Source organism: Echinops telfairi, unplaced genomic scaffold (genome assembly GCF_000313985.2).
Source record: "Echinops telfairi isolate 266 unplaced genomic scaffold, ASM31398v2 ScPeMD7_7467;HRSCAF=8505_0, whole genome shotgun sequence".
NCBI classification, from domain to species: Eukaryota; Metazoa; Chordata; class Mammalia; order Afrosoricida; family Tenrecidae; genus Echinops; species Echinops telfairi.
This window is the reverse complement of record NW_022111367.1, coordinates 8,838,596-8,865,794: the sequence shown is the minus strand read 5'-3', so window position 1 is coordinate 8,865,794 and position 27,199 is coordinate 8,838,596. Positions and strand designations below refer to the sequence as shown.

Below are 27,199 nucleotides of genomic sequence, written 5' to 3'. Positions count from 1 at the left end.
CTGAGGGGTGTGGCCTGGGCAAGTCTGACTTTCAGCAGGCCTGAGGGGTGTGGCCTGGGCAAGTCTGACTTTCAGCAGGCCTGAGGGGTGTGGCCAAGGTTTTTTCTTGGGAGTTGCTTACAGCTTGCATATTTTAAAAATTCGCTGCCATCAAGTCAGTGCTGACTCATTGCGACCCTATAGGGCAGGGTCTGTGGGTCTCCGAGACTGTAACTTTTTAAGGGCCTGGAAAGCCCCATCTTTCTCCCGAGGAGCTGACTGGTAGTTTGAACTGCTGACCTTGCAGATCACTGTCCAAAGGGTAACCACTGTGCCACCAGGGCTCCTTTAGAGCTACCATCCATTCCAGCGAAGAAGCCCCGGTGTCAACATGGTCAAGCACTCAGCCGTTTGAACCGACCCACTAACCCTTGTGTCGGTGTTTCCATAAGAGTACAGCTTTGGAAACACTGGGGCAGCTCCCTCTCTGTGAGTCGGAATCGGCCATGGATTTCGTTTGGTTTGCTTTGGTTGGTAGCGCCCTGGTGTTAAACATCCAGCTGCTAACCCCAGTGCTGGCACTTCGCAACAGCCCTGTGGCTCCACGCGAGAAAGACGTGGCGACCTGTTCCCTGAGAGATTTTGGCCCAGGGAATGCCATGGGGCTGTCCTGCTCTGTCCCGTGGGACCTCTGAGTCAGCATCGATTCAACTGCACCGAACAAGAGCCGCTTCAGCTCCGAGTAGACGGTGTCCGGCCCGTGCCGGTCACCACCAGGCCTTGCTGTCTGCAGCTTTTAAAAGCGCCCCGGTGTTTCTGATGGGCGCCCAGGGTTGAAAACCGCGCCTTCGTGTGGGGATGAAAAGCCCTTAGCTCCCTGCTCTGAATGCGTCCTGTAACGAGTGATTCAGCTCCTCTGTTTTACCATTTTAGATGACGAACAAAGCAAATTGGAAGGTCCCGGATCCGGCTTAGACAGTTACCTGCCTGAACTTGCCAAGGTAACGCCACCTTCCACGGTCTGCTCTTCATTGATTGATCTTGCGCTGTTCCTGTTTCATGGATCTGTGCAGAATGGACTCTGGGAATTATTCTCAGTCACAGTGAGGCTTGGCACAGCCAGGACTCGACAAGACCGCCTGGTATTCCGTCTAGATCCCACACGTTTCCTCCCCCGGGCGGCACACTCCTCACACTTCACTGTCCCTCCTGTGACTGGAAGATAGTGCATTCTTCTTCTCCAACCCACACGGGTCCTGGCTTCTGCAGGTTTTACTATATTCTGTAGTAAATCATCAATAACCATGCTTATCATTTATTTTCTTTCCTGACCTGATTATGAGGTGACCCTGAGATCCCTCAAAGTTCAGGGTGTATTCCAGGAAATACATGCAGTATTGTCTTTTTATGAATTCTTTAAGTGGCTACCGCCCCCTCTGAAATTTTGAAACTCTGTCATAACATTTAAAGAAAGAGCCAAAATACAGAGATAAAGTGTGACCATAGGAACATGGTTGTTACCCTGTTGACGTATATGTTCCTGCTCATTCACATGAACAGGTAAGATCCCCAAGAGGATGGATTGTGATAATGTTGTCATTAAGCCAAAGAGGGACTGCCTGTCTCATATGAAATGTGACTGACAGAGGCTTCTCTGACAATCTTGCTTTCTGGGTTAGTTTCAATGAAAAAAAACGTTACACCTATTTTTTAGAATTTTGAGAAATGTGTTACTGAAAAGCACAAAGAAAAACAACTACCCATATTCTACATCTGTTGTTGTATTGACTTCCTTCCCTTTTTTCCTTAAAAAAGATTGTACTTGAACTTCTTTCTTTTAATTTATTTAATTTTAAAAATCATTTTATTGGGGGCTCGTACAACTCTTATCACAATCCATACATCCATCCATTGCGTCAAGCAAATTTGTACATTTGTTGCCATCATCATTCTCAAAACATTTGCTTTCTACTTGAACCCTTGGTATCAGCTCCTCATTTATCCCCTTCCTCCCCGCCCCCCTTCCCTCAGGAACCCTTATTATTATTTTGTCATGTCTTATACCGTCTGACATCTTCCTTCACCTGCTTTTCTGTTGTCCGTCCCCCAGGGAGGGGGTTATCTGTAGATCTTAGTGATTATTTGCTCCCTTTTCACCCCACCTTCCCTGTATCACTACTCTCATTATTGGTCCCGAGAGGTTCATCTGTCCTGGATTCCCTGTGTTTCCAGTTCTTATCTGTCCCAATGCACATTCTCTGGTCTAGCCGGATTCGTAAGGTAGAATTGAGATCATGATAGTGGGGGTGGGGAGGTGGAGAAAGCACTAAAAAACAAGGGGACTGGAGCCAGTTAAATGGATTTCAGCAACTAAACTGAATGCATCTAGCTTGGCTGTAAACCACAAGATGAAAATGACTCTGTCTCTGAGTTATATAGGCCTGTTTTAAAACTTCACCTCAGAGTGGGGACCCAAAGGCCATCTGTGAGCAGCTGGACACCCCTTTCGGAAGGGCCGCCGGGAGGAAACGAGCCAGTCAGGGTGCAGGACAGCAACGATGAACCATCAAACTTTCCTCTAGTTCTTTCCTCACTACTTGGGGAAACTTAACTTTTTCACTTCTTAATGGGAGCACAAAATTTATGTGCTTCCACAAACAAAAACAAAGCAAGAAGAATGTTCTCGCAGAAGCTATGAAGCCTAAAATATCCAGAAACAAACAAAGCACATCTCAACGCAAAAAGTAATCCACCCAAGTTCATACCACTGACTGCATAAACACGCAGACCAAAACTCTTCCCAGCCAATGGAGAGGTTGCGATGGTGGTGCCAAAATTAGCTTTAATAGGCAGGTGCTAAAAAGACTCTGAGGAAGCAGCGAGATCCTAACAAGAAACAATGCTCTGAATTCCCAGCCTGAGAGGGAGATTTATATTTAAAACAGCCAACTTGTCACAAGACAGAGGTCTATGTTGAATGTTGGTCTATTTATAATTGTCTATAGATAAACTATGTTTCTATTACAGTGTTTAAGGCGTGGGTGTTTAGGGTCATTATTTCACTGCGGTCTCAAAAAAAAAAGAATAGCAAGGCAATAATGGAGTAAGAATATAAAGGGCTAGAGAGAAGACAAAGACTTTTTTCACTGAAGAAGGACTCGTTCGTGCCTGCGAGACACAGGCGACAGGAGCATCCTGGGAGCAGTGCTTGTCGTGGAAGCCATAGAATGGCTGCAATGAAATGTGCATGGAACGCAACCACAGGATGAGCTAGATCCGTATGTGAACTCCGATGAGTCTCAAAAGGGTCAACCAGCAAAACAAGCAAATACAGAATCATGCATTATGTTCGCATTGTATATAGCACTTCTCAAACATACAAAACACCACGATATATATATAGATTGTTGGTCAATATATATATTGTTAGATATATTAGTAAAGATCGGTAAGTAAAATGGAAGTAATTCCAGAAAACTTTAAAAAAAAATCAATTTATTGGGGGCTCATACAACTCATCACAATCCATACCTACATCAATTGTATAAAGCACATTTGTACATTTGTTACCCCCATCATTCTCACAACATTTTCTCTCCATGTAAGCCCCTGGCATCAGCTCCTCATTTCAGAAAACTTTTAAAGTGGTTATCTCTGGGTGGATTTGCAAAAGAAGAAAAGAATGGAATTTGGGAAGATGCTTTAAAAAGAAGCTGAAGTCACTTTATTCTATTAAACTGGCATTCCGTGATGCTTACCTTCCCGACAAGATCTCTGAAGACAGATGGGTGCATAAGCAAATGTGAAGAAAGCTATAGTGACGGCTATCAAAAGATACAGCATCTGAGGTCTTAAAGGCTTGAAGATAAACAAGCAGCCATCTAGCTCAGAAGCAACAAAGCCCACATGGAAGAAACACACCAGCCAGTGTGATCATGAGAAGTCGATGGGATCAGGTACCAGGCATCAAAGAACAAAAAATCATATCATTGTGAATGAGGGGGCAGTGCCCAGTGGAGATCCAAAGCCCATCTGTAGGCAACTGGACGTCCCCTTACAGAAGGGTCGCAGGGAGGAGATGAGCCAGCCAGGGTGCAATGTAGCAATGATGAAACATGCAACTTGCTCTAGTTCTTGATGCTTTCTCCCCCCCACTACCAGGATCCCAATTCCACCGTACTTGGATAGCATGCGTGGCAAAGTGGATGGTCAGTGAAAAGGGGAAAGCCCTCGGTGCGATGGACTGACACGAGGGCTGCAACGGGGCTCAAGTATAGCAATTGTGAGGGTGGAACATGACGGGCCAGTGTGTAGTTCTGTTGTTCACAGAATTGCTGAGTTGGAATCTACTCAATGGCGCCGCTATAAAATAAAAACACAATGGAATGCCTTTGCGTAGTCAATAAAACATAGGTAAACATCTTTCTGGTATTCTCTGCTTTCAGCCAAGATCCATCTATCATCAGCAATGACATCGCTTGTTCTAGACTCTCGTCCGAATCTGGCACGAGTTTCTTGTAATTCTCTGTTGATGTACTTCCTCGATTATTTTTTTCCATCTTCAGCAACATTTTAACGTGTGTGATATGAATGACATTGTTTCATAATTTCCACATTCAGTTTGGCTGCCTCTCTTTGGAATGCGGAAATGCGGGTCCCTTCAGTCAGCTGGCCAGGTAGCTGTCTTCCAAAGTCCTTGACAGAGATGAGTGGGCACTTCCAGCATTGCTTTCATTTTCTGAAACATCACAGTTGACATTCTGTCAATTTCTGGAATATTGTTTTCACCAGTGCCTTTAATGAAGTTCAGATTTCTTCTTTCAGCGCTGTTGGTTCCTGGTCCTCTGCTTCGTCCTCACATGGTTGGCTGTCAAACAGTTCTTTTTGGTACATTGACTCTGTTTTCGCTCGTCTTCTTTTGATGCCCCCCACATCTTTCAGTGTCTTGCCCATAGAGCCCTGCAAGATTTTAACTCCAGACTTGCGTTTCCTTAGATCTTTCAGCTAATGCGATGCGGAGTGCATTCTTCCCTCTGTTTTCTAGCCCCAGTTTTTACACATTCCATTATAACACTTTGTTTTTTCTTCTAGAGCTGCTGTTCAGCTCTTGCACTTCATCATTTCTTCCTTTCACTTCAGCCTCTCTACATTCAAGAGCAAGTTTCTGTCTCTTCTGACATCTATTTTGGTCTCTATGTTAGTCTGGGTTGTCTAGAGAACAAACTAGGTGACACTCGTGTAAGAGAGAGCTGTATATCAAGAAGTAGTTATATATCAGGAAAACACCCCAGCCCAATCCAGATCAAGTCCATAAGTCCTATAAGAGTCTTTAAGCCTGTTACAAGTCCATACATCCCTCTTCAGACTCATGTAGCTACATGCAATGTAATGATGCAGAATGCAGGAAGGTCACCGGCTGGGAAGTGCAAAGTCTTCTGGATCCAATGGTGGTGGATGCATCTCTAGGGCTGACACAGGGTCTTTAACAGGAAGGTGAAGGCAAAGAGAGACACACACACAGAGAGAGAGAGAGAACCCTGCCTCCAAAGAGCCATTTTTCTCAGTGGCACCTGCAAATGAGGTCATCAAGCTGCAAAGTGATTGACAAGCTAAACTCTACCCATATCTTCTTACGGGTAACTCGTTGGCACAAAACGCCTAACTATCATGGTCCTTTCTCTCCTGTGTTTTTAATGACCTTTTGGTTTTATTATGAATGATGTTATCCCACAGCTTGTCTGGGTCAGTCGTTAGTGTTCAATGTCCAAACCTAAGGTCAGGTGGAATATTCTTCAGGTCACACGTTGACTCGTTTTCTTCAGCTTCAACTTGGACTTGCATATGATCAATTGGTAGTCTGTTCTGCAGTTGGGCCCTGGCCTTGTTCTGACTGATGTGACTGGGCTTCTCTTTCTCTTTATCGTATTTCTCCACACGTAAGTTGAGTTAATTCCTGTGTAGTCCACCTGGCAAGGTCCATGTGTGTAGTCACCATTTATGTTGTTGTAAAAAGGCATTTCCAGTGGTTCGGTTGTTGGTCTTGTAACATTTCACCATTTGATCTCTGGCCTTATTTCAATCACCACGGCCATATTTTTCAACGACTGATGCTTTCTGTTTCCAACTTTTGCATTCCTGTCATCGGTGATTATCAGTGCATCTTGATCACATGTTTGATCCGTTGGGGGCTGTAGAAATTGGGGAGAAACTTAAATGTCTTCATCTCGGGGACTAGTGGTTGCTGTGTAAGTTTGAGCCCCAGTGGTACAACGGATTACACGTTGGGCTGCTCACCAGAAGGTCAGCAGTCGGAGACCATCAACCACGCCACGGGGGAAAGATGAGGCTTTCTACTCCTGGAACTATCGGCCGTCCTGGAAGGCTACAGGGCAGTTCTACTTTGTCCTCTGAGTTGGAAGTGACTCAGTGCCAGCGAACTGAGAGGAGTGGAAGTTTGAATAATTGTTGTATTAATTGGGCTTCCTTATTGACATGTAGACATTATTCTATCACATACAGTCTTGTACTTCAAGATAGATCTTGAAATGTTCTTTCTGACTATGAGTGTGACACCATTTCTCTTGAATTTGTCATTCCTGGCATAGTAAACCCTATCATTATCTGACGTAGCATGCCCAAGACTCATCCTTTTCAGCTCACCAATGCCTAGGATCTCAATCTGTACGTGTTCCATTTCAGCTTTGATGACTTGCAATTTTCCAGTATTCAGACTTTGTACAGCCCATGTTCTGATTATTAAGAGATGTTTGCAGTGGTTTCTCCTCCACCCGAATTGTGCCCCATCAGCAGATGGAGGTCCTAAATGCATTACTCCGTCCACATCATGACAGTTGGCTCAATCTTGAGGCTACAGCTCTGCCCATGTTGTATTTTGAATGTCCTCCCCCCTGAGGACCTCACCTTGCAGCACTCTGGCGGACAGTGTTCCACTGCTGTTCATAAGCTTTCAGCAACCCATCCCTTAGAAGCGCCTATTCCTTCTTCTTAGTCCGTTTTACGATCTGTCTACCCTGAGCGACCCTGGTGGTATTTGCAATCCCTGTGGCATAGCTTCTAACACCACAGCAGCAGAGCCAATTGGCAGAGCAGTGGTGGCTGCCCCACACCTTCTGTGAGAGGGATGGCTCTGTGTGTCCTCTTACTGTCTGGCTTCTTTAGCTCAACGTCATATGACTCATGTTTAGGGAAAAACAAAAAACCAAACACTAAATGGAATCAAAGTACAATGGCCTTAATAATGAAAAATAGCAATTCGATAACTGAGTGGGTTGTGGTAAGAAACCAGTGGCTTATTATGGCTCATAAATAAGAGTTTGAAAGAATATAATATTCGAGGGGACTTTCATTCTCCCCTTAGCTTTGGTGTTTTAAAAGTACCTTTAAGAAGGAAGGCAGAAAAATACCAAAGGTAATCTTTCAAAGGGAAAAAGAATATAAAAATCTAGATGTCATTTCCCAGTGTGCTGTCATCCATTTGTAGGGAGCGGCTGTCTGTTGGTGATTCGTTGTGATGACGTGCCGTTGTGCTCTTTGGTGAGCAGTGTGAGAGGCTTGGGTAACCGGACACCTATGCTGCCCCCCTGCCCTTTCACCCCCTCTACCCTCCCACCCCCACCCCAAGGAACAGCATGGCTTGGGCTGTGTTACCCTTGTCCACTAGCATATCTGAGATGGGAGTCATTTGTTGACTGAGAGCGGGGTTGACTGACCATGGATCGTCCCATTTCAGAGGGAATAGAAATCTAGTTCCAGACTTAGAGACTGAAGCAACAGAGAGCAAGGAGCCCACCTCTGAGCAGGGAGGAAATAAAACTAAGAAAATGCCAGGGCTCGGAGGATGGGTCACGGTAAAGGACGAACTTCAGAGAAAAGAGCTAGGACAATGGCAGAAGGCAGAAGGTAGCTGAGGATGTAATTTAGTGAGCATCTCCCCTCTGGTCCACTCCTCTTTCTTCCCCACTCATCCTGTTTCCCTGCTTTTTGTTCTCCACTGTGAGCGAGACCTCACCAAACAGGAAGTGATCGGCAGGAAGTTGTTGGAGTACAGACATAACTGATGTGTCACGCTGCAATATTCTGGAGTGGCCCTGTATGGTATGAGTGATGCGGGCTTCGGTTGTCAAAGCAGTCTATGATGTTCTGGAACTCATGTTTGTACAGAGAGTACTGGACATTTTTATTGCTTTCGTAGGAGGGAACATTGCTGTATTTACCCTGAAACCTGTTCTTTTCCTCCTATTGTCTAATGTGATACAAACATTTTTTTGTTACAAATATAGCAGGATTTATAGTATCAAGAGTACATCGTTTTATAAACATAATTTAAAACTAGGTTTACAAACAGCTGTTCAAGTTAGTTCATTGGCTTCTGTGCCTAGAAAGCCCAGGCATAACATGGTCAGGGTCACACCCCGGTTACACGCCAGTTAGTCCCGCTTTTCTCTGATTAGTTTTTGCAGATGCCTTTTCCAATTCTCTAAATGGCCTACTCTCCATTTCTCAACCCAGAAATTATGTCATTGCACTGTGATGCCAAGCAACTGGTGAGGATTGCATTTGGCGCTCAGCTGACGTTCCATTTCTGGGCCTCCTTATTCTATGATGCCTTATTATAGTTTTGGAACATAAGGGATGAGGTAATGATGCTGGGGAGTCGGAGATCTTGGACGGTGTGGAAATAATTCATATGAACTCTTTTAAAAATACGTTAGTTGGCCCCAATGGATTTTGCTAAATCTTCATCTTCCAACCAACTCTGTTTTCAGGATCCAATATAGTCAACAGAGATTTTTTTCTCTTCTGATAATTTGTCCTCACAATAAGAGTTTGTTAGCTCAAGTCTTAAGCATGTAATAATTTTGTCTGCTCGCAAACAAACGTTTAAGGCCCAGCAGGTGCATAAAGGAAACACCTCTCTTTCCGGAATCTCTCGAATGGTTGGCCTGTCATTGTTTCTTAAGAAAAGGAGAACGCATGCTCAGGGCGTGCCATCTGAGATTAGACTGAGAGCTGCAAGGGAGTGGATAAGCTTTATTTGAGCTCAGGGCTGGGGAAGTCCAACCCACAGACTCATCGATATCTGCTAACATCACACGCAACGTACCAAAGGGAAGCAGCTCCAGCCATTGCAGTAGAGGTGAGTTGACTAAGTGTGTGACTCAATTTAACAGGGGACTTCTTAAGTTGGCCGTTTTGTATATCCTGTGGATGATGTTATAAATATCCAAAGGGCTCGTAGCAGAGACAAGGTTCCCTACGCCTGTTTGTGAAGACTCCTTCCCTTGTTGGGAGTTCTGAGAAGTGTCCAGACCTCTAGAGAGTGTGGCTCTGCCATTGTTCATTTTCCGCCTCTGTTTCCTTTCCCTTCTCTCCGCACTGACCGATGCTGTAGACGGACTGTGGGAGTGGGAGTGTGCCAGCCACAGTGCCTCTTCCTCCCTGCGCACTGGGGTTATTTTAAAAGCAGAGGTCTTCTGCCGCTTTGAGAAGCGCCTGACCACATTGGGTCAGAGGTGATGGGTTGTTTGTTTTGCTATGTTGTATTTGTGGACTTTCAGTTTGTGGAAGTGCATATTACAGGTCTCGTGGTGGTGGTGGTGTGTGCCATCCAGTCCGTGATGACCCCCACTGATCCCGGAACAGGACTGCTCCACAGGGCTCCCGAGGCTGAGGTCTTGATGGGGGTAGACCAGCAAGCCTTTTCTCCCACAAAGAAGCTGTCGAGTCTTGTTAGCACTCTAGTGCTCTAGACAGTGTGCCACCAGGGACCCTTTTGTGCTCATGAATGCTGTCCACAGCCATGTGTGTACAGAACGGCTCATCTTTTCCTACTTGCTCTTGGAATGTGAAAAACTAGGGCAGGTTAGAAGCAATTAAGCAAAGAAGTGGTCCCAACATCTCTATTTTTGTGAATTAATGTATTTACTTATGTACACACCTATGCTTATACCTCTATCCATAGCTTTGCTTCCTAGATCGTTCCTCTGTTTCCTGTCACCTCCTCCTACCCCACCATCACATTTGCCCTACTGTGCCTCTTAGCAGGTCCTCTCAGCTAGATACTGTTGCTCCAACATCCTAGGTACATATAGTGATATGGCAATACACTGAGGTAGTGGACAGACCTCGGGCCTCTGCTTATGCCCTCCCTCAATGCAAGAAGAACATTTTGTTCTAACAAACTGGAATTCTGTGATGATCACCATCCTAGGACAATCACTGAAGACAAAGTGGGTGCACAAGCAAATGTGGTGAAGAAAGCTGATGGAGCCCGGCTATCAAAAGGTATAGCATCTGGGGTCTTAAAGGCTTGAAGATAAACAGTTGGTCATCTTGCAGCAACAAAGCCCATATGGAAGAAGCACAAAGCCCTCATGGAAGAAGCACACCAGCCAGTGTGATCACGAGATGTCATTGGGACCGTGTAACAGGCATCGGAAGACCCACAACAAACAAGCGAACAAAAAAAAAAACCATATTGTTGAGAATGATGGGAGTCGGAGCATGTTGGGAGTTGGAGCAGAGACCCCAAACCCATCTGTAGACAATGGGACATCCCCTCACAGAATGGTCACAAGGAAGGGATGAGTCAACCAGGGTGCAGTAAAGCACCGATAAAACACACAGTATGTCTCTGCTTCCTTGAGGCTTCCTCACCCCCCACTATCATGACCCCAGTACTGCCTTTTACTGTGGGCTAGACTGTAACATGTGCACAGGTACAGATAAGAGAGAAGAGCCCACGACACATGGAATCCAGGAACAGGAATGGAAGTATTGATACCAAAAGGGTAAGGGGGAAATGGGGAGGAAGGGGGAACCAATCACAATAATTGACACATAAACACCACCACCATCCCCCCTCCAGGGGGCAAGCCATGAAAACGTGGGGGAAGGGATACAGCAGTTGGTGTAAGACATGAAAATAATAATAATTTATAATTTATCAAGGGGTCATGAAGGTGGGGGAGGGAAGGAAAAATGAGCTACTACCAAGGGCTCAATAGAAAGTAAATGTCTAGAAAATAATTTTGGCAACGTATGTACAAATATGTACAAATACATGGGATACAATTGACGTACGGGTGGTTTTAAGAGCTGTAGGAGCCCCCAATAAAATGATCTTGTAATTAAAAAAGTTTTTTTTAAGTGGTCCTATTTCCCAGGATGAAAGAGCTTTTGCCGGAGTTTCCTGGCACTGCCATTTCCAGAAATACCACAAGTGGGGGCTGTGAAGAACCGACTTTTTTCTCCCTCTCAGTTCTGGAGGCCAGTGGTCTGACTCCAGGGTGCTTCTCTCTGAGCTCTAGCACAACATTCCTGCTTGGCTCTGTCAGCCTCTGGCAGCCCCCTGAGTTTGTCAGTTTCTTGCCACTCCTTGGTTTATAGGTAGATCCTTACGAGCTGTCTTCCCCGAGTAGGACTCTGCTTCCGTGTCTGCCCCCTTACAAACCACATTCAGAAATGATTGGGATTAGGACCCACCCTACTCTTGAATGGCTTCCTTAACTGATGATATCTGCAAAGAAAAACCTTATTTCCCCAAACAAGATCATGTCCCCAGATGCTAGAATTCAGTATAAAATTTTGGGGAGACAGAACTCAATCAATCAGAGCCTACCATAACCATGTGTTTGACCCTATAAACAGGAGCAAATAATTTGTAGGAGTATCACTTCATCCCTCTAACTTTCAGCATCCCCTAGATTTTTACCAAGATACTGCCAAGTGACAAGAAACTTGAGCCATCATCTCTTGGACATTTTCATTTAGAAATGGAAATGGGCACCAGGGAAGTCAAGTGGCATGCCCAACTGAACTCCACTAGCTAGAGGCTGAGCCAGAGCGGGACCAAGCTTCTTCATTACCATTCTGTTCCTGCACAGGCAGGGCTTAGATAGAGCCATTCTAGAATTTAATTGTTGCTATAAAGTTACTAGAACAGCTAAACTACCTGGCGGAGAAAACGAAGAAGTTTAATTTCTCATTAGCGATGGTTAGACATCCATTAATAGACCTCATCAGTCACCAACAGGGGAGACAAGGCACCTGTCCCACTTGATCTCTTGTGGCTGTCACTGCCCCATCGAGTGCAGAGATGTGACTTGTGGTCATCAGGGCACGAGCAGATGAGAGCAGAGATTCTCTTCTGCGTCGCTTGATGGAGCAACGGAGGCTGAGCATAACGGGGAGCTTTAACTACAAGAAGAGCATGAGATGGATTTAGAGGCACCAGGCATGAGAAATAATGAGGTGCTTTTCTATATTGTGAATGTCTTAGAAGCGTTTCTTTTTCTACTCTCTCGTTCTATTGCGAAGCCTAGATCTTTAGCCCCTGTGCCTGCCACCATGTCTTTCCCCTCCTCCTTTTCCCCTTACCTTCTTCTGTCCATCCTTTCCATGTTGGTGGAGCAGGGGGCTCTGTCCTTATACTTTTCTCACTGTTCATACTTTCCTCAATGGGAACCCTTCCACTCCCAAGACAGAATTGAAAAGTCTCCCTTCCCTGCTAGTACCTCCCAAGTTTGCAGTCCCAGCTTTTGTGTCTACCTGGTGCCCAAGTCCCGTCTATCCAACTGTTGACTAGAGAACTGGACTTGGAAGTCCCACGAATAATGGGCTGGCTCTACGTGGTTGAGCATCTTCTCCACAAACCTGCTCTTCTCCCCTAATAGTTTATCTCAGTTAATGGAGGCACCATGCAGCAGGTTACCCAAACTAGAAATATGGTTGGGTTTGTTTGGGTCTTACCATCTCCTTAGTGCCGTTTATGCTTGACTTCTACTGAATCAGAACTGACTCTACCGCACCTAACCACAACCAACCTAAACGTGGGCGCCATGGGAGAAAGGCCTGGCAGCCTGATTGCGTGAAGAATACAGCCAAGAAATCGCTATGGACCAAGTCTACTCTGTCACTCACGGAGCTGCCGTGACTTGGAATGAGCTTGATGGCAAAGGTTCCCCTCCTTCTCCAGGCCCATGGATTCTACTCAGAGCAGTTCAGTCCCTCCTGATCTCTCCTGGCTTACTGCAACAGCCTCCTCGCCTCGCCATTTCTTTATTCCACTGCCTGACTGATTCTCAAGTGATGCTTCTAAAATGCAGGTCTGGTGATTTCATCCCCTTGTTGGTGTGGGTGTTGTGGTTGTTGTTAGGTGCCGAGTTTGTTCTGACCCACAGCTACCCTGTGCCAACAGCACTAAACACTGCCCAGCCCTCCCCCACACCCACATCTGACCCCGGGCTTGAGCACGCGGTGGCAGCCCATCTCCGTGAGGGCCGTCCTGTTTTTCGCCGTCCCTTTACTTTACCAAACATGATGGCCTTCTCCAGGAACTGTTCTCTTCTGACAACATGTCCAAAACATGGAAGACGAAGAATTGCCATCCTTACCTCTAAGGAGCACGCTAGCCTTACTTCTTCCAAGACAACTGTGTTGGTCCTTTTGGCAGTCCATAGTATCTTCAGTCTTCTTTGCTAGCACCATAACCCAAATGCATGGATTCTTCTTCCGTCTTCCTTATTCAATGTCCAACTTTCACATGTATGTGAGGCGATCGACAAGATATTTGTTTGGGTCAGACTCACCTTAGTCCTCAGCGTCGTATGCTTGCTTTTCAATTATCTAAAGAGGTTATGCAGCTGATTTAAATGGAGATCGTCTTGTGGTCTCTTGACTGATGCTTCCTTGAGCATTAATTGTGGGTGCAAGGAAGACAAAATCCTTGACAGCTTCCATCTTTTCTCCATGCTTCATGATGCTACCTATTGGCCTCGGTGTCAGGATTTTGGTCTTCTTTACATTGAGTCCTAATCTATTCTGATGGCTACAATCCTTGAACTTTATCAGCAAATGCTTCAAGTCTTCAATTCTCAGCAAGTTAGGTTGCGTGATCTGCATGTCGCAGGTTGTTAGTGAGCCTTCCTTCAATCCGGATGCCACATTCCTCTTCACAGAAACCAGCTTCTCTGACCAGTTGCTCAGCACCCAGATGAACAGCTTTCCTGATTTTACACCATGTATTCCGTTGTTCTGTTTGCACAACTCTCTCTTGATCTTTGTACAAGTTCTGCACGAGTACCTCGAAGTGTTGTGGAATTCCCATTCTTCTCAAGTTGTCCATGGTATGTTATGGTCCACACAGTCGAATGCCTTGCCATAGTCAATTAGACAGAAGTAAATGCCTGTCTGGTATTCTCTTCTTTGAACCAAGATCCTTCTGACATCAGCAGTGATAGCCCTTGTTCCACGTCCTCTTCTGAAACTGGCCTGAACTTCTGGCAGCTCCCTGTCAATGTGCTGCTGCAACTGGTATTTGCATGTGCTAGCAATGATATTGTTCTATGATTTGAGCATTCTGTTGGCTTTCCCTTCTTTGGAATGGGTATAAATATGCGTCTCTTCCAGGCAGTTGGCCGAGTAGCTGTCTTCCTGCTGTAGACACGTGAGTGCTTCCAGTGCGTCATGCACAGTTTAAAAAGAAAAAGTTCTGAATTGGATTCCCTAGTCCTCAGAATGTAAATTACGACTGTGTTTTCATTTCTTCCTTTCTTTGGCTCAACCATTCAGTTGTCGTGAATGACTTGGTCATTGCTCACATGCAGCTTGCACCTGTTTAACCTGCTCTTCCCTCCTCATAGAATACCCTTCTTTCTTGATCAAATAGCCCTGTGGCCTAGCCTTCCTCTGAGACGCCCTTCCCCGCTCTCACCTCCAGTCTAGGTGAGCTCCCCTGTACCTTACGCTTCCCTTTGCCCTTCGTATTGTCCTGTCTCTGCAGCAGGTGCTCCTTGGAAGCAGGGACACTGTTCCATTCATGCTTGTCTCCCAGTGCCTGCAGCGTAATACACTCTCAGTACACTCTTCTTGAATGACTCAGTAATGCCCCTCTATCCAAACCTAACCTACCCAGACCCACGATGGCCCCGCATTGCAGAGCAGAATGATAGAGAGTGGGTTCTAGGGTGGGACCTCGCCGGTCGCCACCCTTTCTTCTGAGGTGTATCTGGGTGGGTTCAAGCTGCCAACCTTGCAGTTGGTATTCAAGCACTTGACCATTTATACCACATACAGTCCTTCTAAGATATGTCATTGCTTTTCCTACACTTCTTCCCCCCTCCACCAGCGCGCGGCGGACACACGTTATTGCTCTTTATTCTGTTGCTTATATCTTCCACCTAGACAGGACTGTAAATCTTCCTGTCCCCAGGAATCTGTGCTAGCCTCAGTGCCTTTGCTCATGCTGTGCATTGCATCCTTTCGTTGATCCTACAATGTTCATGCTTTTCTGCTTCTGCAAAACACCTCTTTAAAGTCCTAAAAAACAAAGATGTCCGTTAGAACATGTAAAACTGGTGTGGGGGCCACATATAACCTCCTCTGACTACGTAAGGGGGAAGGAGAAACCAACTCCACACCAGCCCGAGGCAGAGGTCAGACATGCATCTCTCCGCCATCTTTCTTGACTCTTTTCTGACACCAGCCTTCCTCCCACAGCACTCTACTTTTCTTCGGATTCCCGAATCTGTGGCAATGACTGCACAATGCTCACAGACAAGTCTTACAATTATGGAAGTGTTTTAGGAAAGTTAACCGGTCACAAGTCATGATCAGAAACCATTAACGGTACGGTTGAGTCATTTTGTCTGTAGCAGTCCCTCCTCTGAACCATACCTCCCATTAGCCCCTTGGCCTCTGTTCTGCTCTAGCGAGTGTTACAAAACTCCTTTCATGCTGATAAATGTCCAGAGGCACCCGCACCCGATCCTGCCCAAAGGCACTCAGCTTTACTCTCACAGCCTCCGCTGCCACTTCTTCCTGATCTCTGTTGCCAATGCTTCTCCACACAGCAGTCCTGTGTGGCCATGGCTCCTCCTTCTGCTGTCATGGCATTTTCTGTTTCTGCTTCTGACATGGCCCAGTTTATACCCAGCAGAATGGCAAAACCGACCAATCCCCGAGAGTTAGAGTCCTCTACACCTTATTTGCATGCTCCCACCCAGTGATTCTGTGGGAGTTCCAAAGGCTCTGGGTGAAATAGCCACATTAAGTCTGTTCACTTTGCTGCAGAACACCCAGGTGCACCTAACACAAGACATGGTTTTTTCAGTCACCTCATACGCATGTGAAACTGGACAATGAAAAAGGAAGATTTAAGAAGGATCTATGCCTTTGGGAAATGGTGTCCATGAAGAGTACTGACTATACCATGGATATCTAGATAAATGAACAACTCTCTCTTGGAAGTACATCCAGAATATTCCTTAGAATCTGGATGGCAAGACTCTGTTTAACTTACTTTGAGCAAACTAGTTTTTGTTTGTGTGTTTTAAATACTTTTATTGGGGGCTCTTCCATCTCTTATCACAATCCATACATTCCTCCAGTGTGTCAAGCACATTTGCACATATGCCACCATCATCATTTTCAAAGCATCCTCTTAACTTGAGCCCCTGATATCAGCTCCCTATTTCTTCGCCCGCCCTCCCCCACCTGCCCTCCCTCACGAACCCTTGATAAGTTATAGATTATTTTTTCCATATCTTACATCATCCTCCACTGCCCCTCCCCCACTTTTCTGTTATTGGTCCCCCTGGGAAGGGGTTCTAGGTTGATCAAACATACAAGTTTTTAAGAGGGAGCAATCCTTAAAGAAGGCTCAACACAAAAGAGAAGGTCTCGATATGATGTTCGTCCTCATGAAGAGATCACTGAAGATAGGGTGCTACAGCAAAGTGGGGTGGAGCAAAGAAACCAGATGGAATAGCGCCTCGGCTCTTGAAAGGCTTGTCTTCAAACAAGCAGCCATCTAAGTGAGGTGTCAACTAAGTCCGAGTGGAAGAAGCACACCAGCCTTTGATTCAAGGATTGTAAATAATAAAATCCAAATCAGTGGAGGGAATGATAACAGAGCTTACACGCTGGACACTTGGTTTGCAGAGGGCTATGGATGATGACAGTGGAAGCCCAGCATCCATTTACAGGGTCCCTACATGCATCAAGCCTCCAGTGAATCCCCTCAGAGCATAATCTAGGAATGTGAATAGCCTTGCTACCAGACCGAGAGCAAAGTGGACTTGATCATGGAAGATGGAGTTAAGTTAAAATGTAGTACTTCACCACTTAATCTCCCTTTTAATCCATTTTAGAATTCTTTCTTTTTTTTTTTTTTTTTGCTTCTCTTTGATTGAGGTTTTCCGATGTTTGGTCTAGTCATTATTACTGGGTTTTGTGTGTGTGTGTGTGTGTTTGGTTCCTGATTGCATTTTATATGATTTCCTGTGTATGAAATCTAGGATTGGCGGATCCATAGCGACAGTAACTGGACTGATAATTGCCTAGGGGCATGGCAGGGAGGATGAGGGGAAATGGGCAGTTAACAGCCATGAGAACAAGAAGCAAATGTCCTGAAATTGATTGTGGTGATGATTGCACAAATCTTCGTAATATGACTGAGCGATTAAATTGTATGATGTATGAAGTATATGCCAATAACACTACTTTAAAGAGAGAGCGAGAAGGCCCTCGGGGAGGTGAACTGATGCCGTATCTGCCCATAAATATCTCAAACACACAGCTCTGATATGAGAGGCATAGGACCAGGCCGTGTTTCCTTCTGTTACCCTGCTGAGTGCAGGTTAAACAGCAACCCCTTTATTCAAAACCCATCCTGTTATCCATCGCTTTATGAAACCGTTTTTACGTAACTTTCATTTTGATGCTTAACGACTCTCTTGCTTACACTTTATATCCTGATGGCTCTCCAATTGGTTGGCAGCTTTATTAGGACAAGGGTTATGTCTGATTTCCTTGTCCGCCACATCCTTTGTGGACCGCACACATCTTAGTCCATGTTGGCACTCAGTTGGCTCCTAAGAGGAGGCAGAGTTGCTTGAATGTGACTCTTCAGAATGGGGTGCACTTGTGGGTCCTTTGGATAAAGTGGATTTTTCTAATGTGATTTTTATTGATCTTGTTACCAGAGTACCCGAGAAGCCGAAATCAAGCTGAAAAGTGAGAGCAGAGTCACACTGTTTCACTTAGACCCTGATGCCCAGGTACGAGATGTCTTTCAGTATTTAACTACAGTATGGGGGTGGGAGGAAGAACATTTTAAGAGGGTTATTGTGTATTTGCTGGTTTATTTTGGATCGATAAGCAGTATAACAGCAATGTAGAAAATGTAGGGGAAGGTAAAAATGACCTGTAATCTTTTCAGCATAGCACGATGACTGGTAGCATTTGTTAGTGAACGCTGCTGTTGTTGTTACGTGGCACCGAGTCCATTCCAACTCAGATCGACCCTGCGTCTCGCAGAGCAAAGTACTGCCCAACCTTGGGCCAGCCTCACAATCCTGTTGGAGCCCATCATAGTCAGTCCTTCCCTGCCTTTCCAAGCATGATGTCCTTTTCCAGGGACTGGTCTCTTCTGATAACATGATAGTCAATAGGTGCTTGAAAATCAAGAGAAATTCACCAAAGATATTCTGAGCCTTCCCAGGTGCACAAAGGACAGACATGTAACCACATGTGTACCATAACTAACTACACATGTATATGCCCAGTGGACCATGAGGACTAGTCCAGACTCCAGGAAAAAGACGAGGCTTTCTGCTCCCATACCGAGTTACAGTCAGGGAAACTCACCAGGGCAGTTCACCTGTCCTATGGGGTCACTGTGAGTCAGCATCGGCTCGATGGCAGGGACATGAGCGGAGTCCAGACTCCCAGCTCAAGCACAAGCCATTCCGTGCCTCAGTCTACATCAGTGCCCCAACCAACCCCATCTCCTGTGTGCAAGCCCTTGAAGGGTTGCCCAAAGCTGCCCCGGCTACGTGGAGAGGACAAAGTTTTCGCTGTATTTTCTCCCTTTTTGGTCTTTTTTTCCCCAAACTGCCTTTTTCTCCTGTAGCTTTAATCATTTTCTCTGTTTGGTTTTTTTTAAAAATAGATTTCTTCATCATGTTCTAAAATCTGCAAAACCACACTCACTGCCTTCAGTCAGTTCCGACTCAGAGCAACCCTGTAAATCAGGGTAGAACTGCCCCTGTGGGTTTCCAAGACTGTAAATCTTTATGGGAGTAAAAAGCCTCATCTTTGTCTCCTGGTGGTTGTGAACTGCTGACCTTGTAATTAGCAGCAACATATTAAGCTCCATATCATGTTTGCCAAGTAGCTAGAAGTAACACTGTTGCAAATAAAGGTGTCTGTATGACTTTGCTCAAGTTTGAGACCATTTCCGGGGATACCTTTGCAGGGGCTTGTTTGAATGGGGACCTCATTTGTCTATGTTTGCATTTTCTTTTCAAGAAGCTTGACTATTCATTAGCCGAGCCAGATGTGAAGCCATTCGAAGAGAAGTTTGGAAAGCGAATTCTTGTCAGATGCAATGATTTGTCTTTCAACCTGCAATGCTGTGTGGCTGAAAATGAAGAAGGACCCACAACGAATGTAAGTTTCCTTTAACCCATGAGATACTTACTATTTTCCTAATAGTCAGAGGTTTTCAGATATGCCAGGTGGCCTTGTCCTATCTGGGTCCCCACTCATAGGTTCTAGCTTTGGGTCAAAAAGATGGCAGTGTTCGATCACTCACCAGGGTACTTAGTCTGTGGGGCCAGTCTGTTGTTGAGAGGGGACAAGGAGGGTGGGTGGATGCTCAGTGTTTCGGGAGACAGTTGTTACCTTGGATACCAGAAGAGAACACTGTCTGCTATCTGAAGAGCATACAGGGACTAGCAAAGCACTTCAACAGTAATATCATGTTCTTTTTTTTGTTTAAATCAATTTATTGGGGCTCATACAATTCATCACAATACATAGATCAATTGTGTAGAGCACATCTATACATTTGTTGCCCTCATCATTCCCAAAATTCGCTTGCCTCTTGGGTTCCCGGAATCAGCTCATTTTCCTTTCCCCCCCCTCCCTTCCTCTGCCCCCCTCCCCCAGGCACCCTTGATAATTTATACATTATTATTATATCTTATATTACACTGCCCGGCGTCTCCCTTCACCTACCCCTCTGCTGCCAATATCATGTTCTTTTGTGCCCTACCATGGTAGCCTAACCCTCTGTGTGGCAGAGAACCAGACTCCTCCGAGGCCCTGCATAGCAGTGATCCACATTAGGGCTCGCTTTCCTTGGAGAGCAGCAGCCGTCTCTTCCCCTGATAGACAGCTTCACCAAGTATTAACGCGCTGGGGTTTTTGTTGTTGTTGTTCAGGTAGAGCCTTTCTTTGTCACTCTATCCCTATTCGACGTGAAGTGCAATCAGAAGATTTCTGCCGACTTCCACGTGGACCTGAACCATTTCTCAGTGAGGCAGATGCTGGCCACCACGCCCCCGGCCCTGCTGAATGGCAGCGGACAGAGCTCGCCTGCCCTTCGGGACACCCTTCAGGAAGCTGCCATGCAGTACCCGAAGCAGGTGAGGCCACGAGCCCACAGGCAGTACTTCTAAGTGGTCTTAAATGTATTTGGGAATGCCCAAACAGGGCTTGGTCGTGCACTGTGGTGGTTGTTGTTTGTTTTTTTAACTAAAGTGTCTATCACTCCATAAACTTTCTCCTAGCTGACCCCCTACTGTAGAGATGATAAACTTTTGGTCACCGATTTGGCTCCTGGTGTTTGCTGAGTCCCTGTACTATGTCACCGTATAGGTCTGTGCCTGCTCGTGGGATTGGTTAATGTGGTTGTGAATTCTCCCCACTGATGAAAGCCGTCTGTCTCTTAGGGGGTCTTTTCAGTCACGTGTCCTCATCCCGATATATTCCTTGTGGCCAGGATTGAGAAAGTCCTCCAGGGAAGCATCACCCACTGCGCAGAGCCCTACATGAAAAGTTCGGACTCTTCTAAGGTACGCGTGCAGCTTTTCTCATCTGTTGTGGTTGTTGTTGTGGCCATCGGCCTCTGGCTCGTGGGAGCCCCATACATAAGGAAGAACAGATGCTGTCTGGTCCTGGACCAGACCTACGATCGGGGGCAGCTCACACGGGTCTCTTGCGATCCATGGGGTTTCGGCTGGCTGATTTGCAGAGTAGATTCCCAGGCCTTTCTTCCTAGCTTGTCTTGGTCTGGAAGCTCTGCTGGAACCTTTTGCTACCATAGAGACACGCGGGTCGCCGCTGACGGATGGTGCCTCTACGTGAGGCCTACTGGCTGGGAATCCTCGCTGGGTCCCCTGCACCAAAAAACAAGCAAGCAAACAAAAGGTCCCCACCCTCAAGTCACTCTGACTCACTGTGACCCTATAGGACAGAGCAGAGCTGCTCCTGTGGGTTCCAAGACTGTACATCTGCTTGGATGCATGTGTTAGACAGGGTTCTCTAGAGGGATAAAACCAAATTGCTGATAATTTAATATATTATTTATAAAGATAATTAGGTATATAACGAGAAATGAACTGTTAAATCATATACAGATAAATATACAATCTTAAATCGTATACACATAAATATACTATCATATACAGATAAATACACAAGAAATAAACAGTTAATTAGAAAGCACTACAAATGGCTCAGTGCAACTCACGTCCGTGAGAGAAAGTTGAGAGACTAGCAGTCCTTCAAGTCTCTGTCTGATGCCAGATCTTCCTCTATTTGTAGAGAGAGCTAGGCTATGTCAGCACAGCAGCCAATCACAAGGCAGGTCACCAACCGCCAGTCCCCAGCTCCAGAGATGTCTTAAAGGGACCTCAACTTACAGCGACACAGTCCACAGGCTAGGCGTCCCACAGGTAGTGTAGCCTTTAAATTGAGGCACAGAACAAGCAAGGCAGCCGCACACTGGTCCAATGATCACAGAGCGAGAGACAAGAAAAGCAAGGCTCACCAAGCCATTTATCTCTCTGGCCTTCAGTCAATCCCACCTGTGTTTATCAGCCAGGCTGGCACAATAAACTATCTCAATGCAGAAAGCCTCATCTTTCTCCCACAGAAGGACTAGTGGTTTCGAACTGCTGACTTTATGGTTGGAAGCCCAGCACATAATTCACTAGACCAACAAGGCTCCTTGGTCTTCAGCATGGGGATAAAAATTCAACCATTGAAACACCAGTGTCTTGTGTTTCTTTAAAATCAAATTGGGGAAATTATTTCGTGTTCCTCCATTTGGTCGACCAGTTATCAGTCTGTTTTTCGTGAAGGGCTAGCCTGCTGGCTTATCTCACGCTGCTGTCTGTGGTCACTGCGTGGGCCCTGACTCACAGCAACTCTATGCCCAAACGGAGGTTCTGCCGATACTTCCTGTTCATGATAGCAACACCCAGCCCCTGCTGACAGCCATGTGGTGACCGGGCATGGGATGTACTCGGAGGTGAGGTTCCTACCATTGAGTCTATAGTGCCTCGTGCTTTATGCAGATTAAAGGCAATTTGAAAAAAGATTGGTGTTTTAGTGGCTTTATGTGAACTATTCATGCATAAAAAAGTTAAAGGGAAATTGGATGTAGTATACATGTATTTATTCAGATATTTAACTTTATGTGTCTGATAGTTAATGAAAAGTGGTCCCAATGTGTAAATAAAATGCTTCGTTTAACCAGTCCATGCGGATATCCTAAAAGAATGTTCAAAGCAAGGTCAAGCTTAATGGTAGACCATCTGCCATTAAGAGATACATGTTCTATTCAGATGGAGTTCATTGCACTCATTGGCTGGGTGTCTGGGTTCTGGGATGATAGTTTGGTGCATTATATATTATTTTTATTCTCTTTATCCTTAATATTATTTGTGAGTTTAGATAGTTGTATTTTAAAGCTAAGAGGCATGATTTTACAAGTGTGTCATGATGTTGGAATGAGGGGAAATATTCTCCAAGTGAGAAATGTTCCCTGTAACTTGTAGCAATAATCAGAAGGGCGGAGTAGTGCTGTGTGTCTTCCGTGAACCCCTAGCAGAGTATTGATAATCAGGAGGGACATACTCCACCACCTGGGATCAGCCAAACAAAAGACAGTTATTATTACAAATTGAGTAATAATGGGGTGGGGAGGAGCACCTCAGAACAGTCAGAGGAGACCCACAGGAAGCCTGGGCCCCAAAACCAAGCTCAGAAGGCAGGAAGCGGCAGGGCAGAAGGACAAGGGGGAAGGGGGAGCCCAGGGGCAAGTGGGCAGAGCGTCGTGGCACGGAGGGGAGGGGGTTGCACCGATGCCGTGAGTCAAAACACACAGATTGTTGCATGGAAAGCGAGCTTTCGTATAAACTTTCATCCAAGCTCCAGTGAGCAGTTCGAACAAACCAAAGAAGACAGGTTGAGATTGGCATGTAGAAGCCCTATGTTCTTTTCTGAGGAGCAGTGCGGTGCCCTGCATTGACCCGTGCTGGCGCGGAGCATGGTGTGTTTGTAGTGGAAGAAGAGGTGACGCCGAAGCCAGATCGTGGACTAGGCCACAGAGAGCGGTTGTTTGCTTGTTTAAGAGCTTTTGCTGCTGACTGCTGAGGGGAAAGGTAGAAATAATTAGAGGGACATAGAGGCCGACCAGAGTGGAGAGTGCTTCTGATTCGGAGCTGAAGTGACTTTGGGGCCTTGCCCAGAATGTTAGCAGCAAATGGTTCTAAAGCTTGATCAAAACACTTGCTTCCTCCTCACTGCTCCACTCCAGCCCAGCCCCGCTCCCACTTGACTTTCACTTTCCATTATGGGTAGGGCTTCTCTTTCCTTTTGGAACTTGCAATTGGAAAAGAACAGAGAAAAACTCTTCAGAGGGCATCACACAGTGATGTCCGACTGCCGTCAAGTCAATTCCAACTCGCAACGAGCTACCAGGACAGAGTAGAGGCGGTAAGTGTTCCCCACAGCAGCCAGCCTCATGTTTCCCTGTGGAGCTAATGTTAAGTTTGAACTGCCAACCTTGTGATTAGCAGTCCAACGCTTAACCCGCTGAGCCACACGGGCTCCTGCTAGGAGCAGCAGGAGTGAGACAGGGATAGCAGGGAGAGGAAATGTGTGGATGTCTGCATAAATGTCTGCCGAGGCTTGGGGAAAGTTCCATTGTCTTCATTCGTCTGAATTGAAAGCGCTGAGCTATGAACAGTGAGAACAACAGGAGCCGTTGGAGACTAGGAGATGCTATGGACTTAGATGGTCTGGCTAAGTAATGCTGGTGATGCCCAGCCACTTGGTTTTGTCCAGAAGGACAGGGTTATGGTGGCAGAGGGGGATATAACCTCAGGTAGACGAGGGAAACGAAACATTTAAGACATATGTTTGCTGTATCTCCCAAGGAGTGTCCACTACTTGGGGGGCGTGTGAGTGTGGTTTGCACCACTTTTAGTTTTGTAAGCCGGTCATCTTAGGGCTGGCCGGATGCCTTGGCTGGGGAGCTGGGCAGCAGGAAGAATGGATGCCCTGAGGTTCCAGCCTGTGGCCATGGGGTCGATTCAGAGCTTTGTCTCTTCCTTCTCGGTCACACATATGTCATACCTGGATCCACTGAGGTGCCGGAGGGTCCTAGGAATCAGAGAGCTGGAGACACGTGGCTGGTAACCAGTCTGGGTGCTGGAGACAAATCGCTTTACCTAACCGGCCACAGATGACCCATCTGTGGATAAAGGGTGAAGCTACTGCCTCTTCCTGTGTTCCTCCCTGGGACCGTGTCAGGACCCACCAGAGACTACCGAGCAACCAGACGGTGCTGTGTACACTGCACCACACCAGGTGCACGAAGACGCTGTCTTTAATTACAGCTCTAGCCAGGTAGCGCCCGTGTACTCAGACATGTTGCTTCCAACAGTAAGCATTATGGCTGAGGAAAGTTTGCTCTCTGGAGATAAGGTTTTTTTTTCCGCTTTGACCAGGTCTGTCGAACCTCGAATGAGATTGTTTAGCTCTTTAATGTTTTCAGTAATAATCAGTGAAATCCCCAAATGAAACTGCCTCCACTGACGGTGTGTGCGATGCTTTCCAAAGCCCCTGCGAAGGTCATTGTGTTACCTCTGCCTGTCCCCGCCGCACACTGTTTAGTCTGTATCTGAGATGGGTGCACACAGCCACCCTCCCTGCGGGCTGGACTCCCACTGTCACCCAGCGTCCGCTGCGGTCTGCTTTTCTTTCCTCACTTATCCAGGTGTTCATTTCTCTATCGCTTCCAAAGTAACAGGAAAGCTGGTTAGGCAGAACATCTGGCAGGAAATGGGAAGAGGCAGAAGATGTGACAGAGGACTTGTTCTCTTGTATAGCAAACCTTTCGTGTTTTCCAGTATTACACACACACACACACACACACACACACCCCGGGGGACGGAATGGTCCAGAGGGCTGCAAAAGCAGGTCCTTATACTTTCTACCAGGAGCCATGGTTGTATAGTGGTTACACATTGGGCTGGAAACGGCAAGGTCAGCAGTTCGAATGCACCAGCCACTCCACGGGAGAAAGAGGAGGCTGTCTACTCCTGGGAAGAGTTACCATCTCAGAAACCCACAGGGGCAGGTCTACCCTGGCTTATGAGCTCGCTATGAGTCGGTATCAATTAGCAGTGAGAAACACTTTATGGTAGATGATGGGCCAGCGTGCCATTGAGTGAAAAATTTTCTTTCCTGAAAAGGGGATGGGAGGCCAACTAAGTCTGGGAGCCTCTGGTCTAGAACCGAGGTCGGCAAACTTTTAAGACCAAAGAGCCAATCCCGTCCCTCACAGCAATTAAAAAAATTATTTGAGAGCCGTAAGTATATTGTAAATGAAGCCACCGTTATCTGAATAATACCCTATAAAGTTTTTCCATTTCACGCCAGAGCCGCAAGCACGTCCTGACAGACCCGCATGGGCTCAAGAGCGCAGTGTAACGACCCCCGCCTAGGACATCAATTAGAGGAAAGTTTTGCACTGGAGAAAATTTGTATGAAAAGTTTTTGTAGGGCCTACCATGAATAGATTAGAATTAGAGAGGACAGGAAGCGAGGGAGGAAAATGGAAAATAAATGACTAAATAACCCACCCTAGCTTTCATGCATACCATCTCCTGCTCTCTTCCTCCGAGGGCTAGTCTCAGAGTGCAGCCCGTGTTAGCTCCAGGAAGAGGGAAGCTTAACTGATGCGTGTTTTAACTTTAAAATGTATACACATCTGAAAATAATAGCTCTCATCCCAAAACTGAATCCCAGGAAGATAGACCGTTTTGCATAATGACTGCATAGACTAGAGAGAGACCTCCTTTTGTCACCTTCCAACAACCGCAGCTCGCTGTCAGCTCGATTCTCCTTCACGACAGCCCGTGGGTCTCCGAGTCTGTAAGCCTGTCTGAGCTGCAGCGGCTCACCTGGCTTCCACTGTCACCTTGGGGAGGCTGAATTATATCCTGGCTCAGAGAGGGCTGAGATGATTCCCCAGCACAGAGTTATGTTCTTGGTTCATCACAGAGGCAGCGAGGTTCATAGCATGGGGATGGTGGAATCATAACGATTTTCAATAGAAGATACTGACACGGATAGCCAAGCTCCCACCTTTGTATTGAGGCACATCTGGGCAGACCCAGCCCTCCATCCTGCCCATTAGTAGCCATGTGTGTAACCCTTTGCACCACTCAGGGAGACCTTGATACACGTATGTGGAGTAAAAGACCTTCAACTGACAGCCCTGACTCTGAATTCATCTAATTTTGCAGTATTGCAGTACAATCAAACTAGGGAAAGTTTTGTATGATCTGCTCTAGCAGTTGGTATATATTTGATTAATAATAGAAGGACCAGGCACGTGTACTTTAGGACACAAGTAAATAGACTTCACTGTGCACTTAGGCTTAATAGACCCACAACCAGCCACCATTGGTCCCCAGGAAGTGAAAACAGTGGTAATTTATGCTGGAAAAGTAAGGACCTTGCAATTGACTATCCTGACCCATTGAAGTCAACACTCATATGCCTTCATAATGGATTCTCCCCCAAATTGTGGGAATGGGCATAAGTTAGGAGCTGCAGAAGCTTAGTAGTTTTGAATATTTAATTACAACTCTCCGAAAAAAACGTGCCGCCATCAAGTCATTCCTGACTGAGCTAGCAGTGTAATCCCTTTCGGCATGAATACCACATGCTAAGAACTATCCACAGCTTGCTGAGCCAATGAATGCTAAGCCCTAGTCCTAAGGAACTGTGAGAGCCTATGAAACGGTGTGCCTGTTGCCTCTGAAGAGCAAAAAAAAGAGGTGCGTTTTGGACACAGTCCTTATGCAGTCAAGAGGAGAGGCTCTCAGGACGG

The 27,199-nt window shown here is 46.1% G+C and overlaps 1 protein-coding gene across 1 annotated transcript in view; it reads left to right on the top strand.

Moving 5' to 3' along the window:
• The window catches only part of DOCK9 (dedicator of cytokinesis 9), a 215,185-nt gene that overhangs the window by 73,416 nt on the left and 114,570 nt on the right, over nucleotides 1-27,199 (top strand). The window contains exons 9-13 of the mRNA XM_045283765.1: nucleotides 913-980; nucleotides 17,985-18,059; nucleotides 19,312-19,452; nucleotides 20,229-20,432; nucleotides 20,739-20,861. Of these exons, the coding sequence (XP_045139700.1) occupies nucleotides 913-980; nucleotides 17,985-18,059; nucleotides 19,312-19,452; nucleotides 20,229-20,432; nucleotides 20,739-20,861 (611 nt within the window). The remainder of the gene's footprint in view (nucleotides 1-912; nucleotides 981-17,984; nucleotides 18,060-19,311; nucleotides 19,453-20,228; nucleotides 20,433-20,738; nucleotides 20,862-27,199) is intronic.